The following is a 15,933-nucleotide window of genomic DNA, read 5'->3' on the forward strand; positions in this document are numbered from 1 at the left end:
AAACATTTTGGCAAAAACGTGCGGTGTTGTGTTAGGTTAAGTGGGACAAAATGAAAAGTATTCATCGTGGGTCTGCTGCACCGAGAAAGACGCCACCCCCCCCCCTAAAAAAGGTCTGTGAGCATAGACGGACGCTCTGGCTCGTTACGCCTCCAAACAGTAAACTCTGCAGCTTCTTCTTCAAAAATCAAGCTTTGCAGCTCAGAGAGTTCAACTGTGAAATGACTCGTGAGGACAAGTCGACCCTGGAGACGCCGGAACCGAAGAAACGCTCCACAGTGGGACAGTTTGCATTGTTCTCTTTTTGCTTGACTAATAAAATGCAAAAGAGACGATTATTCACAAACGTTCTTTCTTTGTTGTTTGCTAAAAATAGCACCGGGCGCCGTCTTTGAAATAGTTTTACATTTGGTGCATCGGCTCAGGTAGTTGGAAAAACAAAAACCAATGTAGAACCTGTGAGTATTAAAATGGAAGGAAACGTTGTGACAGACCAGGTCAGCTCAGCTCATTACACCTTCAGTTTGAAGTATTTTCTCTTCTCTTCATGCTAGCAGGGTTTAGCGGCGGACCTTTGACATGTTTCCACTGGATTCTCATCAGAAAGGTCATCTGGTGGCGTTGGACGCGTCACCGACTGATGAGAGACACGCCATCCACCTCCAGATGACTTTTCTGGTGAGAGAATCCAGTGGAAACATGTCGGAGGTGTGTAGCAAAACCCTTCTAGCACGAAGAGAAGAAAAACAAGATGTACGAGGGTTGAATTGATTTCTTTACATCCACTGAGAAGACGCAGCTCAAATCTATCTAAACATGTGTGAATGTGTCGTGTCAGCTTGGATTGAATGACTGTCAGTAATAATCTCCAGCCACTGAAACAAGATGATTCAATATTCATGTGTAATAAAGATGTGATTTTCTGAGAAGGGAAACTTCAAAATGTAATACGTCTATTGAGGGCCAAGATTTGGGCTGACTTCAGTTTTCCTCAAGAACTATGTCTTGATTAAAACAGGTTTTTTGTTTGCTTTCTTTTGGTTTTTATTAACCCCAGTTTTTTGAGCTCCTGTTATTCTTTGTCACTTTTGCCCAGTCTCTGCCTGGAAATCAAGATTTCATTTTTCTACATTTCCGACTGAATTATAAATCAAAATATATTTTTTTTCATTAATCATCTTTTTTCCGCTGTGAAACACCAAACGTTGGGGGTGAAAAATGCTCGCTCTTCTAATCACGACACTGGACACAACCAGTAACGGGACAGAATGGGAGAAATGGGAAAAACCCAATAATGACAGAAAAGTTGATATTTCCCAGCGATACATCGAGTCCTGGTGGAGCAGAGGTCAAGGGCCACACATGAGCCTCCAAGTCCCTCATGGTGCTGATGTAGACCTGATGTAGACCAAACGAATAAACTGGACTTCGTTTTAAAGTCTCCTATCTTGTCCTTCAGGGTTTGGCTTCAATGTCATTTTTTGGGAGATCAGTAAAGGACTACATAGTCTTTTTTTTTTGACTAAAATAAGTTGGATCAGTGGTTTTAGATCAGCGATTAAAAACCCTTTTCTTGAGGATTTAGACAACCCCACCCCCTCTACACCACTGGAGAAAAAAAAAAAAAAAAAGTTGAGGGAACCTCATAAACAAACTACGAGGGGGGACCCAAAAGTTTCCGGACTGATTCTATTAATAAAAAAATACAATGAATTTCCGACTTTGGCCGCTAGATGTCGCTACAGGATAGCCTCATGCATAACTGTGCCAGGTTTGGTCTTCCCCCGTGATGCGGTCAGCTGACAGTCACTGTTTGTGTTGACAGAGTGACACCCCGCTCTTCGATTTTTCAAGATGGCGGATATCCACGGATTTGCGCTCTGTCAAAACATTTTGTTTTTTATTGGGAAAACAGCGGCAGAAACACTCACCATGTTGCAGACATTCTTTAAGAAGGATTCTTAGGGTGTCTGAGTGGTTTGGGCCCTTTAAGAGTAATCAGATTACATCACGAAGACCAGGCACGCAGAGGACAACAATCCACTTCCAGAACAGAGGAAAACGTCACAAAAACTGAAGAAGACGTCCTGGTAGATCCACGCAGGACTTTTGATGACATTGCAGAACTGATGGGAGTATTGTAGAGATCCAGACAGATGATCCTCAGGCGGTTATTAGAAGCAGTGAGACGAAGGCACCCGGAAATGGCCGCATCATAACAGACAGCAGACCACAGGACGCCCCGTTACGCACAGAAATAGCACCAAATGTTGTGCGTAAAGCATATTTTTGGACTAAAACCGTGACCAGCCAGCCTCCCCACCGCCATATTCACCTGATCTGGCCCCAGACGACTGCTTTTTGTTGTCAAAGATGAAACTGGAGCGGCAGCGGAAAGGTAAGACAGGCATACAGGCGGGGGAGGGAAAATCAAAGTTCTATCTTTCCGGCACAGTTACGCACGGTCATGGCGACTCTTCTGAACAGTGAAAATCTCGGGTGCAGCGTTGTATTCAAGCCAAAGGAGAGGATTTTGAAGGTGACAGTTTCAAATAATTGCGAAGATTAAAAAATAAAAAGTTATAACTACAGTCCGGGAACTTTTGGGTCCACCCTCGTATTTGTGAAACACAGTGTCAAAGCACACTGAAGGAAAGTCAAAGCGTGAACGCCGTTCAGAGGCCGCGAGGAGCAGACAGCCTGAAAAAGACTCGTGACACTGGAGGAGGTTCCCAAGGACTACGTGGAGAAGCAGAGCGGCTCTGTGGTTGTGTGTAGACGCAGTGGAACAGATGGACTCGGTCTGACACCAGATGGGTGCAAAAGAACCGTCGGCTTATGTAAGCATGGCAGAGTCGCACTGTACGCCTGTGCCGCTGGTACAAGGGGGAGATCTGCGCGACTGTCATCCCGAAGAGCAAGAAGTCATCTGAGGGGATCGTCACACTTGAATGCACTTTTTTTTTTTGCAGTTTAATGAACACTAAAAAAAAACAAAAAAAAAAACACTCGGACTCTTGTGAGAAGAAGTCAGAGCACTTCCTCCGCCCCCACCTCCTTCAGGTGGTGTGTTTGTGCTTCACTTAATTTGTGCTCTGTGCACACAAAGCGCTCCAGGTTTGCTGAGCATACTGTCATTATACTCCGCTCTACAGTCTTCTCTTCACTCGCATAAAAATAGATACAGTGGCTTCAAAACAAGAAGATAATGAGAGCGCAGCGCGTGAGCCGATACCACACGGTTTTACACCAGAAATCTCTGCAGCCGAGATCAATAAACATGAGCCCAGAGCCAGAATTACACAGAGTTAACTAATAGCTTGTTAGTTTATTGATAAGCCTCATCTGGGTTTTTACAATGCATCAGATCATTGAGATATTTGTTTTTGCCCATCGAGACATTGATTAGTTGGTATTCCGGCATCTACAGTCATGTTTCTTGGTTGTACTTCATTGTTTTACATTTTTCTTGATCTTTTAAAATGACCAACAGTCATATATTATCGTCTTCACTGTCTGGTGGATTTTATTTTAGTCTTATGTCCCCAGTGAATGCAACAACCCAAAGCACTGCAAGTCTCAGAGCTTCAGAACAAACTTGAGTGGGAACAGAAAATGGATTGGAACCTCATGCTTCTGGTCCAAATGGAGGCAGTAAACAAAGGGAAAACAGAAGTTCGCCTCCATTGGCTAACTGTCTGAGTAACTACTGCTTACATTTCTTTAAAATAACATCCTTGTGTCAGAAATGTGTTCATTACTGTTCATTCACTCGCTTTCTCCTTAGGTTGCAGACAGCCACACCCCAAACATGTCACGACACACAGCACAAGTTGTTTGCTTTAGAATTGGTTTATTTTTCTTAGTCTTCCACTGTTTAAATGGCGTGCACACGTTTATACATTAAGAGACGCCGACCATTACATCTTCTGTTTGTGTTCATTGTGTTTTCTCTTGAGTCACCCTGCTGGTGGGAGGTTCCCTGTTGAGGACTCTTTAAGCCAGGGACCACCTGCTGAGCTGAACCATGTGCTGCCATGCCGGGGGGGGGTTGGCTGGAGTTCATTATCCCCACCATTCGCCATGGACTGGACTATTTCTTGTTTCCCCCTCGTCTTTAGTTTGGTTTAGCCCGGCCCTGTACATACTCCCTCACAGCTCATTCTGTTTGGCCAGCTTGTCTCTCTATTATATGTTTCTTTATTACTTAAGAACTTATGTTTGTATTTTGTTGAAGTTTTCTTGTAAAAAAAAAAAAAGATTTTTTTTTTCCAACAAACCTTAGTTTTCCTGTTTGTCCTCACTGCTGGACTGTTTGGCCTATGATGAAGGCACTGAAGTGTTTTTCTCTCATTTAATTACACTTTTCAGTTCCCCTTTCCAAAATCTGTCGTCCATAGTTGAACCAGGGTTTGAATTCCTCCTCGCACTTTCACTGTCTTACATTGTCTTGTTGTGCAGACGGACTCCACCTCGGAGTCCGGTTCTGCAGGTCTCTTTCTGAGTCTTTCTTTTCTGCCATCTCCTCCACTTTCTCATGTGAAATTCTTGGTTTATCTTGTGCCTTGAAATGACTTCTGTTTGTTGCAGTGTAAAAATACAGTTGAATTGAACATATTTATAAGAAACTGATGAGTGAATCACGGAGAATCAAAGTGATGAGTATAAAGGAAGAAAAAGTGACGTTAGTCGTTGCAGATCGACTGATAAAATGGACAAGTCCAGCTGGAATGACCTCCCCTTCTCGTCTCTCCTGCTTCCACTGAATTCACCTACTTCCTGTTGCCAAATGCTCACCTGTGCAGGTGTGTCGCGTCGACACTGACCGGTCAGACGTCAGTCATACCAGCAGGGTCATTTTTGGATGACAGACATGGATTCTGGTCTCTTTCAGTCGTAGCTGTGTGGGTCCGTTCAGTGAGGACCATCTGCATAATTGTATTGCATCTGTTTGGCGAGCGATACCCACAATGCAATCTGAGGCCCTCGGCACAGCACGTGCTGGGCGTTCGGGGGGGTTAATCCTGTTTATACCAGTCAGGGTAATCCAAGTAGCAATTCATCTTTGAAATGAACTGACAGTGTAATCACACTGGGTATTGGATGTCTCCTTCTGTTGGGTTTTTATAGACAATAATGTGAAAATGTCATCAGTCCTGGCCAAAAAGACACGATGTCCAACCATCTGAAAGGCATAATCAAGGCTGCAAGAATTAAAGCGTTCATTTCTCTTAACTGAAGCAACCCTGGTCTTCAGAAACCGTCCATTTTATCGCCAGCTTTCATCAGACATGAAGGCATTCTGGATAGATGTGATGAGAACACAGAGGCGAGAAAAGTCTGTGACCCCTCAGAAAGGTCTGAATCTTCTGAATGCAGCAGCTGATAAGATCTGCATAACACCGAGGAGGAATTTCAGCTCATTCCTCCTCAGAGAGCCGACACATTCTTTCAAAGTCGGCTGTGAAAAGCTCTTTGAGCTCATAAAAAAAACCCATCCTTGTTGGTTTTAGGTATGAACTCTGACTTTGTTGCTCCAAAACTTTGACTGAAATGTGTTTACCCTCGTTGTGCTTCTGCATCAGCCAACTCCCACTGAGCTTCAGCTGCTCTGACATTCCCCCGTAGGATACTGATAAACTTGGGAATTCATTTTCCTTCTCTGATAGAAAGCAATCCGGGCCATGAGGCAGCAGAGGAGCACAAAATTGTGATGCTCCCTTCAGGATGCCGCACTTTTCTTGGTATGTGGTGCCCAATTTGCATTTTGCTGCATTATCTTTTTTTCAACAATTTGACCCGAGTAAATGCTTCCGACGGTTTTTGTACCTTCAGCTATGAGCGTTGGCTCCTTTATCGCCTCTCCTGAGACCATTCTGCACTGGACCTTGAGGGTCCGCTTCCACTGAGAGCAACCACAGAAATTAAAGGTAAATATGCAAAGGTCATTGAGATGGGTGTTTTTTTTTTTAACTCTTTCTATTCCAGTGAAAAGTCATCGTCCTCAGTTTAATACACTAAATAGACAAATAACACCAATCATTTCTTTTTTTCAGTCACTTCTATTTCAATTTACAGCTGCATAAAACATGCTGTTTGTTCATAATAGCAAACTAAATCATATTGGATCACCAGTTCTGACATAATAGGAATACATTTCAAGTTTTGTCAGTTTATTGTAATGTAGGCAGATATTTTATAGGCGTTACTATGAGGAAAAGTCTCTTTATAACACTTTGTATTACCTCCCAATCTCTGATACAAAACCATGTACATATAGATGGGTTGTGTAAGCTATTAGGCTTTTAATTTTTCATTTGAAAAATAGTTTGAAGTCTCCCCAGAATTTAGATTGGCGAAAAGGTTTTGGCTTCTGATGTTCACCCCTTCTGAAAATCTCATTATTTAAATGATGTTTTCTCGTACGCTCCAACAGAGAACGTTCCTCAGAGCTTCCGTGAAAGTTGTTTTCTGTTCCTGATGGACCCAATCGCGTTGCAACTAAACAGTAATATTCAGTACGGCCCTGTTTACACAACAACCTTCAGATGACAACGTTTTGCATTTTCATTTCAGAAAAGTTTCATGTTTCCTCAGCAATCGATGCCTATTAACCTGAAAATGTAGTTTTCATGCCAGGCCACCAGTGGGTGCTGTTGGTTTTTGCTGTAGCTGTGTTTTCCTCTGTTTTCATCCAGACGCAGTCAGAGACTTTTCAAAAAGTTCCATTTTGGAAACTGTTTTAAAAAAGTTTAGTTTCTAGTCTTCCCAAGACATTGATTTGGCGAAGATGAAATGAAAATGCCGCACGCCAATTTAAAATAAGACGTAAGTGCTCCTTTGGGTGGTCAGCAACTTTCTGTTTTTCAAAGTGTTGGCTAGAGAGACGGCAAGACATTTTGTAGAAAGATTCTTCTAAAACAAAACACATCAACAGAGTGACGATGCTTTGATACCAATAAAGAAATCGGATTCTGCCAAAAAAGCATTTGCACATTTTTCAACTCAGTTTTTCAGCGAAAGCTCCTTTTATTTTCGGCCGCCTTTTTGCCTGATAAAGTGCTCTTCTCGGTACATGCTTTCTTTCATTTTGCAAATAGGAGACTAAACAATAGAAACCACTACAACAGCAAATCAATAATGTATGAGCAACAGTCTCCCTGCTGTTCTGTACAAGTGCAGCTTCATCGCCACATTCTGGAGGGACCCGAGCACCATTTCCACTTGGTTCAGCGGATTTTAAGAGAGCGACACTAAAGACATGATCCGGCACAGCTGTGCTGAGAGATGTGACCCATCACGTTGGGTTATACCCAAAAGGAGGTCATTACGCTCTGGCACCGCCGGCCCTGCTCCACTCTCACTGCTGATTATGCTTTTGGTCAATCAATTCCCGATGACAGACAGGAAAGACAGACTTTGTGTCTTGAGGGTTTTCATCTTGAAATCTCTCTTATTTGAACATTCAGGAATTGGTTTTGTGACACTTCCTTTAGATACGGATCGTCCTCCATATTGCCCTGAACACCCAGTGATTTCACTGTCTGTGGTGGTCCGGTCCGGTCAGGGGTCTGCCGCTGCCGACCCACAAGCCTCAGCTTGTGTTCTCTGAACTCGCTCCCGCTGGGTTTTTATTTTCTTTTTTAGGTGCGATTCTGCTGGTCATTGAAAATTCGACCTCCCCTCAGTTTCACCTTTCTCGACTGACAGAAACTTGCTGTAATATTGTGGAATCGACTTTTCTTTTGATTTCTAGAAAACAAGGGACAAGAAGAGTATCACAGTAAATGAGGAAGATGCAAGTTTTTGAAAAGCTACTGTTTGTGTGCGGTAGAGTTGTAGGAAACAGTTGCTCTGCACATGCTGAGTAGAGGGACAATAAGAATGTTTTCGTCTAAAGTGTCTGGACTCCCAGGCCAGATTCTCCCGGGCCTGACGGCTTTAGAGTTTTTAATGTTTATTGTGTATTATTCTCTTTGTTCTCTGCAGCGTGTGTGTGGTTCTATTGCAAAAACATAACACAGCACCCACTACTGGCCCAAGATTGAAATGGACATTTTCAGTGTTTCTCTTGGTTTCATTCACCGTTTTGACACTGAAACCATGTAAATGTGAGACTTTTCTGAAACAAAAACACAAAAACAATTTTATTTATTTTTTGAACATAATCCTAATCCTGTCGAGGAAGAGCTCATCGGGTGAAGAACAATAAAGGCAAAAGTGCTTTTATTGCTTTACACATATGATTCTACATCAGATCTCCACAGAAATGAACTATAATAGATGTGTTTCTGAAGTGTAACTGCATTTTCAGTCCACTGTTGAGTCAACACCCACTACATGATAAATAACCATCCACTGTAGTGTGCAACAGTATATTCTTAAGTGTTTAGCTAAGGTCAAAATAAAACAGGCCTATAAAGTTACTTGGCTCGGCTACATTCCTGTATGGATTATATGTATAAACATATACCTACTTTTATATCTCACAACATGGATCAATCGTCTAAAAGCCTCATAATGTTCAGATAATCCACATATATGCATGTTTTGCAGCAATGCCTACCGTCAACATTTGTTCCCAGTGTGTAGCTGTAAACATCAGCTAAAATCATCGAGCGTTTATTTACGTCCTGCAGCTAAATCACCATTTCATGTTTGACGTGGGTTGAGCTTGAAGGGTCGGTCCACCAGCTCCCCCGCCCGACGGCGCCATTAATCAAGCTTATCATTAACTTGAGGCCAAAGCAGCAGATGTCCGCCTGTGTCAGGTTTCCTCCTCGTTCCACTTGCACATATATCTTGTTTATGCATCAGCGCAGCGCTCCAGAGACTCCTCCAGAGCGGTTAGCTAGCTCAACCTTCCTGCTGTGTGGAAGGTCCTATCACTCTGGTCTCAGTTGTTCTATTTAGGCTACGTTTAGTGCTTCGGTCTGGTGAATATTTTGTCTGCGATAGCATCAAAATGAACAGTGTTTGTTAGTTTTGGGCTAATATTCATCCCGTATGGTCTAAAGAAAGGACGTATCTTGCATTTTGCAATCCCTCCATACGTTGCTGCATGCAAAGCAAAGCTAAAGCAGAGAAACTGCAACGTAGCGCCAGCTCTCCTCGAGATTTCCCCCTGCAGCTATCAGTGTACAGCGATGCTCGAACCCAAACGCAGCCTTCCCAACTGAGCCGCTCGAATCGTGCTCAAACCGGCGAGTGAGGACGAATGTGGATTTTTACGCGCACGCCGGCAGACACTCGGAAAACATTTGCTCACCGGTGGCTTAGCAAACCAATTTGCTGAATGACGAAATGCGGTCTCGTTCCGACGACGCAGAGCGTAAAGAGGAGCGGTTTGCCTCCAGTTCGTCTCCCTGATGCAATCCGCAAACACACTGACCCAACCAGGAGCTCCATTAGCACTGCTGAAGTACTGCTTCATCAACAGGGCTAAACAGGAAACATCAGTGTTGTCAACAACTGAGGATAAATAAAAGCTCCCTCTGGTTGTTGATCACTGATCTGTTTGACACGATCGTCCCATGATTATGGTAAAGAAATGAATTTGGTGAATATTTTGTTGGTTTCTGAAGCAGAACTGTCTCGGCCCTCGGCAGCAGTGCTGATTTTTCATTTGGCCCCTTTGGGGCTCCTTTGGGGCCCCTTTCGTCGTCCGGCCCTGATGTGGATGTTACTCCCACAGATTCTGGCAGGTCGGAACGCATTTGTGTTCTTCAATTGAGACATTGGAGTGGAGTAAATACAGTAATTGTTCCTGCGGGCGCCCAGCCTCAGCGAGAGCCGTCTCGTCAGTTTCACTTTTACGGTCCAGTTCTTCCATGTTATTGGCTTATTGATGTATACTGGATCATTATTCCACATTACAGTGGCAGCGACATGGATGAAAAAACTCAATTTCTCCAGTTGTAACGTCTTCTGAGTTCTGCCGTCTTCATTCTTGAACTCCTCAGTGGTGAACTCGCCTCTTCTGTTCCGCTGTGACATTTAGCCTCCCAACATCCAAGGATTATGAGGGATGGCGTTCTGTAAAGACTGCAAAGAAACATGAATATTTAATAAATATGGAAATTAGATCATTTTTCCAGAAACAACTGTCTTTATCCAAACAGATAAAAGAAGGCGACTTGCTGTGGAGAAAGGCTCTGTGATTAGCCGTTAGAAGAGGAAGGAAGCAGATATATAGTGAAAAAATAGAATTCTCATCTGCTGTGGAGTAGATGTACAGTATTTAAATTAATGAAGTATTATGTGGAGACATAACGATGAGTGTAAGCTGCTCTCCTCTGCGTCTTGAGACGAAGTGAGGTGGTTTTAATTGGCATCAGGAGACAGCTGGGAACTTGAGCACGGTGTCATTTTGTTGGGAAGCGGTGGATGAAGAAACAGACTCGGGATCAAGAGTTTGCAAGTTCGAATCCCACAGCTGACTGGAAAAGAGGGCTTTCCCCACAGGGGTAAATGAAGTAGGATTAGTTCAGTTTATATGAAAAGCAGCGAGAATCATCCCGTCACATAAGTGTAGTAATAATTTTTATAAAGGGTCTTATTTCAGGTTGGAGTGAAAATGTAAAACTTTTTTTGCATTTTGGGCATTTGGTTACGTGACAATGGTTCCCTTAACCACTGAAAGCACAACTTTATGAAATCGATCCATGGAAACGGTGGAAATTGAGCAGTTGGCTTATTGTCAGGGTTCTAATATCATAGAAAATAAATCACAAAAAGATGCATGCGATCTGAACGTGGCCATAGCTTCATTATCCCAGGGGGAAACAAACATCCAGCATCGACCTCCACCCCGGCAGCCTGTTCACCGTGCATTAACGACTGGCGACTGGAAAGACATCCCGGCGCCACGGAGGCTTCCAGCTGCTCTTCAGAGACCTGGAACACTTAGCATGGCGGGCTTAATGTGACAGCTCTGCGCCGTTCGGACATACGTGACTTTTACATTAATGTTCCTGGAGGCTCCGTTCGGGCGTTAACGCCACATTCATGGAGAGGGTTGGCGCAGTCTGCCAGGCACTTAGCAGCCTGGAATGTCACAGCCCTGCAGCTCCTGACATTACCAAACCCTCCGGAAAAACCTGCGTGGTGTCATGTTTGTCGAGCACAGAGCAGGAGCAAATAGGAGGAGAAGGAGGACGCATCCTTCATCCTGAGATAATTAAATGCTTTGTTTTCGGGGCTTTTTCTCCTAATGAAGTCGTACGTGTTGTGAGGAGCTTATATTACTGGATTAGTGTATGTTTTTCATCTCATTTTCTGTCCCATCTCTCCGTGTCTGTAGTGTTTTTTTCTTTTTTTTCCTTTCCTGGTCTCTTTGCTGGAGGCTGATTAATTATTCTCTGTGTGAAGGATGTTTTGGCCCCGAGCGATTGCTGCTCCTCTGTGGCACTCCTGTTCTCGAGATCACCGCGAGCCAAATGAGATGTGGTGGGGAGGGATGAAGGGTCAGAGCCCTCCATCTCTGCACCCTCCGCCAGCACCTCGCTTTATCCCCCAACCCCCAGCAGCCCCGGCAATCCAGAGCTGAACCACGAGGAGGGAGGCGTCCCCCCGGACGCTCCCTCTCAGAACCACCGGAATCCAGTAAATGTCAATATGATTTAGTGAATATTTTATTCTCCATTTCCCCGGCCCTGCCTTGTTTTGCAGTCTTATATTTTTGTGTTTCTCTTGTGTCTCACTCCGCACTCCTTCAAACCTTTTTCTTTTTTCCCTCAGATCCTGTTTTGCTTGTTATCTAAGCATTCGCTCGGTCTTTCTGTTTTTCTCTGCAGAGAGCTGTCCTGCAGGAGATTATCTAGTTCACGTTCTCACTCATCAGTTCAGGTCTGATGTCTGCAAGATGGAGGGGAATCAAACCGGAGGCCGAGGAGGCAGTTGTTAGTCATGTCAGATGCTCGGTAAACAGTGGCGGCCGCCCGCAGAGGCGATCGCAGCTTGGCGGCGCCGACGAGAATCTGCTCACGGAGAAGCCGTTCAGAGCAGAGGCTGTTTAACCGAGAATACCTGACGACTTTGTTGTACTTTTGGTAAAAAAAATGTAGCATGGAAAGTATGGAACAGCCAGTCATTCGGGAGATATTGTGGCTGTGGGGTTTTCTTTCATCACTTTTCATCCACTTTTTGAGGTCGGTCTGTTTCAGTTCGGCTTCCAAAACATCGTCACGTCTGTCTTTTCATTTATTTGTGGTATATTTAGGTAGAAAGTCATATTTCTATGGCTGTCGTGTTTCTCAGACAGATTTTGTCATTTCTTGGTCATTTGGTATCTATAGAATGCTTCACTTTCCTTCTTATCATTTTGTGTTTTATCTCAGTTCTGATTGCTGATAAGTTTTTCATTCTGTATTTTTGAGACAACTGAGTCTTTTACGCGATGATGTCAGGAAAAATGTGTTGTCGTTGTGTTTTCGCCGATGTTTGAAGATCCCAGTCTTCTCACTCTGCTGATAGCTTGGTCATGTGATGCTGCCATGGGTGTATTCATGTTGTGCTTCCAGTATCAACAGTCTTCTACGCTTTGTGGGATTTCTTGGTTCTTTCAGCATCCATGCCGTCAGATTGTATTGTGTTGTGTGGTGTTTTGTCTTGTTTGCTGTTTTGATTTTTGGTGTTGACACATCCTGGCCTTGTCAGTTTGGGCTCTTTTTTTGGTTGATTTTCAACATTTAGTTTTGTTTTTTTTTGTGTTTGTTTTGACAGAAACTCCATTAAGATCTGTGTTACTGTCTTCTTTATTGGATTTCTCTTTTTTGCTTTGTATACATTTTGGAACATTGATATCGTCGTTTTGTGTCTTGCTGAAAGCAATAATCACAAAGATTCAAAACAATAAATGCCTGAACGACATCAGCCGTAGATCCGACTGGCCTTTCAGGTGACACTTTGGACTTTTCCTCCAAACCCTGCTCTGTCTTTTGAATGCAAGCCTATTTGTGTCATAGTTTGATAAAATGGAGGTGTACACCTGTCACTGAGACTTATTTCACACACATTCGAGACAAAGCGAGTACAGACGGCCACAAATACGGACATGAATGTGACTGATCACCTGTTTGCTTACAGCGGGGAAAAAGAACATCCTCCTGAAAAACAGCAAATGAACGGAATCTGTGTTTGAATTCAGGCTTGTGAAACATGCTGTACAGTTTATAGGTGGCTGCGGCTGTACGGGCTGCTCTGAATGGAGCCATATGGCATGAAAATTGAAATGCAGAGGAGGGTGAAACGCGAACAGGCAGCCATGTGTTAGATGAAATAACAATAAGAAGAGGAAGATGAGACGATGCTGTATGTTCATGTCGAGAAGCTATTTACTGAGGTGAGCGAGCGAGAGGCTGGGAAGGCTCGGTGTGAGCCCGGCCAGCATGTGTTTGGCGTGCGCTAAAGCAAGAACTGGGGATTTCAAGGTTAGGCGCTCTCTCTGTGATTTTTGTAGAATGAGGTGTTTCTGGGTCAGTGTGTTTCGGATCTCCAAGTTTCAATCAGAACTCTCCCTATATGGGAATATTGCAGATTGAAAGAGGAAGAAAACTGACTTAAGGCTGTCATGTGTGCAGTTTTCATGCTTCCAGGTCTCCATGTGCTTCCCGATGGTTTCCTGCCATCATCCAAAGATAGTCGTATGGAAAATTGCCCGAGGGTGTTGGTTTTATGACTGATCTGTGTGCATTCTGCATTTTGATGAAGGTTTGCTGTGATAGTTTTCAAACTCTGTTACCTTAATGTGGACAGAAATATATATATATGTCTGGATCTCACTCATAGCTGCACCATGTCTCCAGGCTCTCTGCTTTTCTTTCCACGCTCATTAAAGCTGTTACTCCCAAACCATAAATTTCTCTCTAAGAAAGGTTAAAATTTCTGATGTCCAATTCACCAAAATACCAATCTGTCCATTTTCTGTGTGGCTTCGCTCTGCTCAGGGTGCTGGAGCCGATCCCAGCTGTCTGTGGGAAACGCTCGGGTTCACCCAAAGTGGCATTTGAATAATTTTTTACATGGAATTTACATAAGAATGGAGCTCAGACACACTGAAAATGCAGCTTTTAGAAAATGGCTGCAAAGGTGGAAGTTTCCCAAAATGCTTCAGTTCCATCTGGAATAGATGGACAGTAAGAACAATGTCTTCCCCCAGAGTGTCATGACTTCCAGTCCAGATTCCCCTGGTCCTGCTCCTGGTCCTGGTCCTGCTCCTGGTCCTGGTCCCAGTCCAGAGTCTCCTGGACTCAGTAGTTTTACAGTTGACAGTAATCATAATCACAACTCATCTTGGTGGTCTGTCCATAATGTCTGTGCTTTCGTCGTTAATTTAGTTTAATTTAGTATATTGTACATTGTAGTCTTCACACAAGTCTGTGTGTGTCATTAAATTTCTGATCCACTGGTGCACCGCTCATCCCCCGACCACAACGAGGTCCTGAGACCCCAGGTTGGAAACCTCCAGAGATTCATCAGAGTTCCACTTCACATATTGGCGCAAAAAGGAGATGGAAACTTTGGAAAACGTCTTACCCATAAAACCTTCAGTGGGGTTGCTTGTGTACCTGCCATCATAACATGCACGTCGTAGACACTATTTAACTGAATAAAAATCAGAACAAAGCTTTCAGTTTGCGGTAAAGCTTCATTTATTGGAATTGGACTCACAACCCTTCCAGTAATCCTGTCCTTACTTCATTGTAAAGAGTATATGCAGCAAACCACAGGGCAAGTTGTTAGTCTGACTTGTAATTGTCCAGATTGTGTGTGTGTGTGTGTGTGTGTGTGTGTTTTTTTTTCTTCTCTTTGCAGAGTTTGTCTGGTCTGACTGACAAAGAGGAGGAAATGCTAAACGGCGAAAGGAAATGGAACGGGGGCATTTCTAATCCTCTCTTTCTTGTCTTCGCAGGTACAAGAATATCATCCAGCTGTGGACTGGCTGTCCTCCTCCTGGCGTGTGCTTTGGTGAGGGATGCCTTGTTATAAATTTGAAGAACTGACATGGTTTGTGCCCAGATTTCTCGCTCTTTCTCTGTCTGTATCTCTCTTCTTTCTCTCTTGCTCTCCGTTTGCATTCAACGCGAACGAGGGGGGGGAAAAAAAAATTGCCTGATTTGCTCCCCTGAAACCCTCCGACTCCCTCCACCGGGCTCTCCACCAAACCCGTCCTCCACCACCTCGCGGACTGCACAGTTGCCCCCCTCCTCGCTCATTTCCCCTCCAGCCACGACCGCTCTGGCCTCCCGGCACATCGTCATCAGCTGCCAGTAATACACCCGTCCTACGAAGCAAGTTGGATTAACCCTTTTGTACAGACGCCGACTCCACGCCGCTCGGGACGCCTCCCGGACACGCGATCCTCTCCGACGACTGTCACAAAGGAATAACTTTCTTATGGTTTCGCCGTTCCAAGTCCACACGTTCATTGCTCAAAAGTGAACAAGAAAAAAGAAGAATCTATATTTGTGTAATATATATGATTCTAGATATATATATATCTGTTTTCTTTGAAGCACCTAGACTTTACTGTATGTGCTGTATGCATTAGCTGCCACTTGTCATACTGGCCAATGAAACTTCATTGTGAATAGGCACTCGAGCCCACTCCAAGAGATAAATGAAATTCAAGTACGTGTTAATTTAGACTGTTAACATTACCCATCGGAACGAACAGAAGGTTAAATTATCCATTTTTTTTTTCTTTTCCTTTCTGCTGCATTGGCCATCCAAATTTCCAGTGTGCATATTTTTACATCTTGTTAGTGCTACATATGCAGATGTGCATGCTTACTGATCTGAAGGCTTGAAAACGAGAGGAAAATATTTAAAGTACATGAGTCAAAAGTTTGGAGTTCAGTGTTACAATATGTTGACTTTAGCTTTATTTCATGTGCTAGCTTTGGTGTGGAAACAGTAAAAGAAATTGTCCCT

General features: G+C 43.7%; 1 protein-coding gene across 1 annotated transcript in view; it reads left to right on the forward strand.

Annotated features, from left to right (window-relative positions):
- The window catches only part of vstm2a (V-set and transmembrane domain containing 2A), a 100,056-nt gene extending 84,956 nt beyond the window's left edge, over positions 1 to 15,100 (forward strand). Inside the window, exon 5 of the mRNA XM_030099513.1 lies at positions 14,912 to 15,100. Coding sequence (XP_029955373.1) covers positions 14,912 to 14,988 — 77 coding nt within the window. The 3' untranslated portion in view covers positions 14,989 to 15,100. The remainder of the gene's footprint in view (positions 1 to 14,911) is intronic.
- The last annotated feature ends 833 nt before the right edge of the window (positions 15,101 to 15,933 follow it).

The sequence above is a fragment of the Salarias fasciatus genome, chromosome 9, assembly GCF_902148845.1.
Source record: "Salarias fasciatus chromosome 9, fSalaFa1.1, whole genome shotgun sequence".
Taxonomy (NCBI): Eukaryota; Metazoa; Chordata; class Actinopteri; order Blenniiformes; family Blenniidae; genus Salarias; species Salarias fasciatus.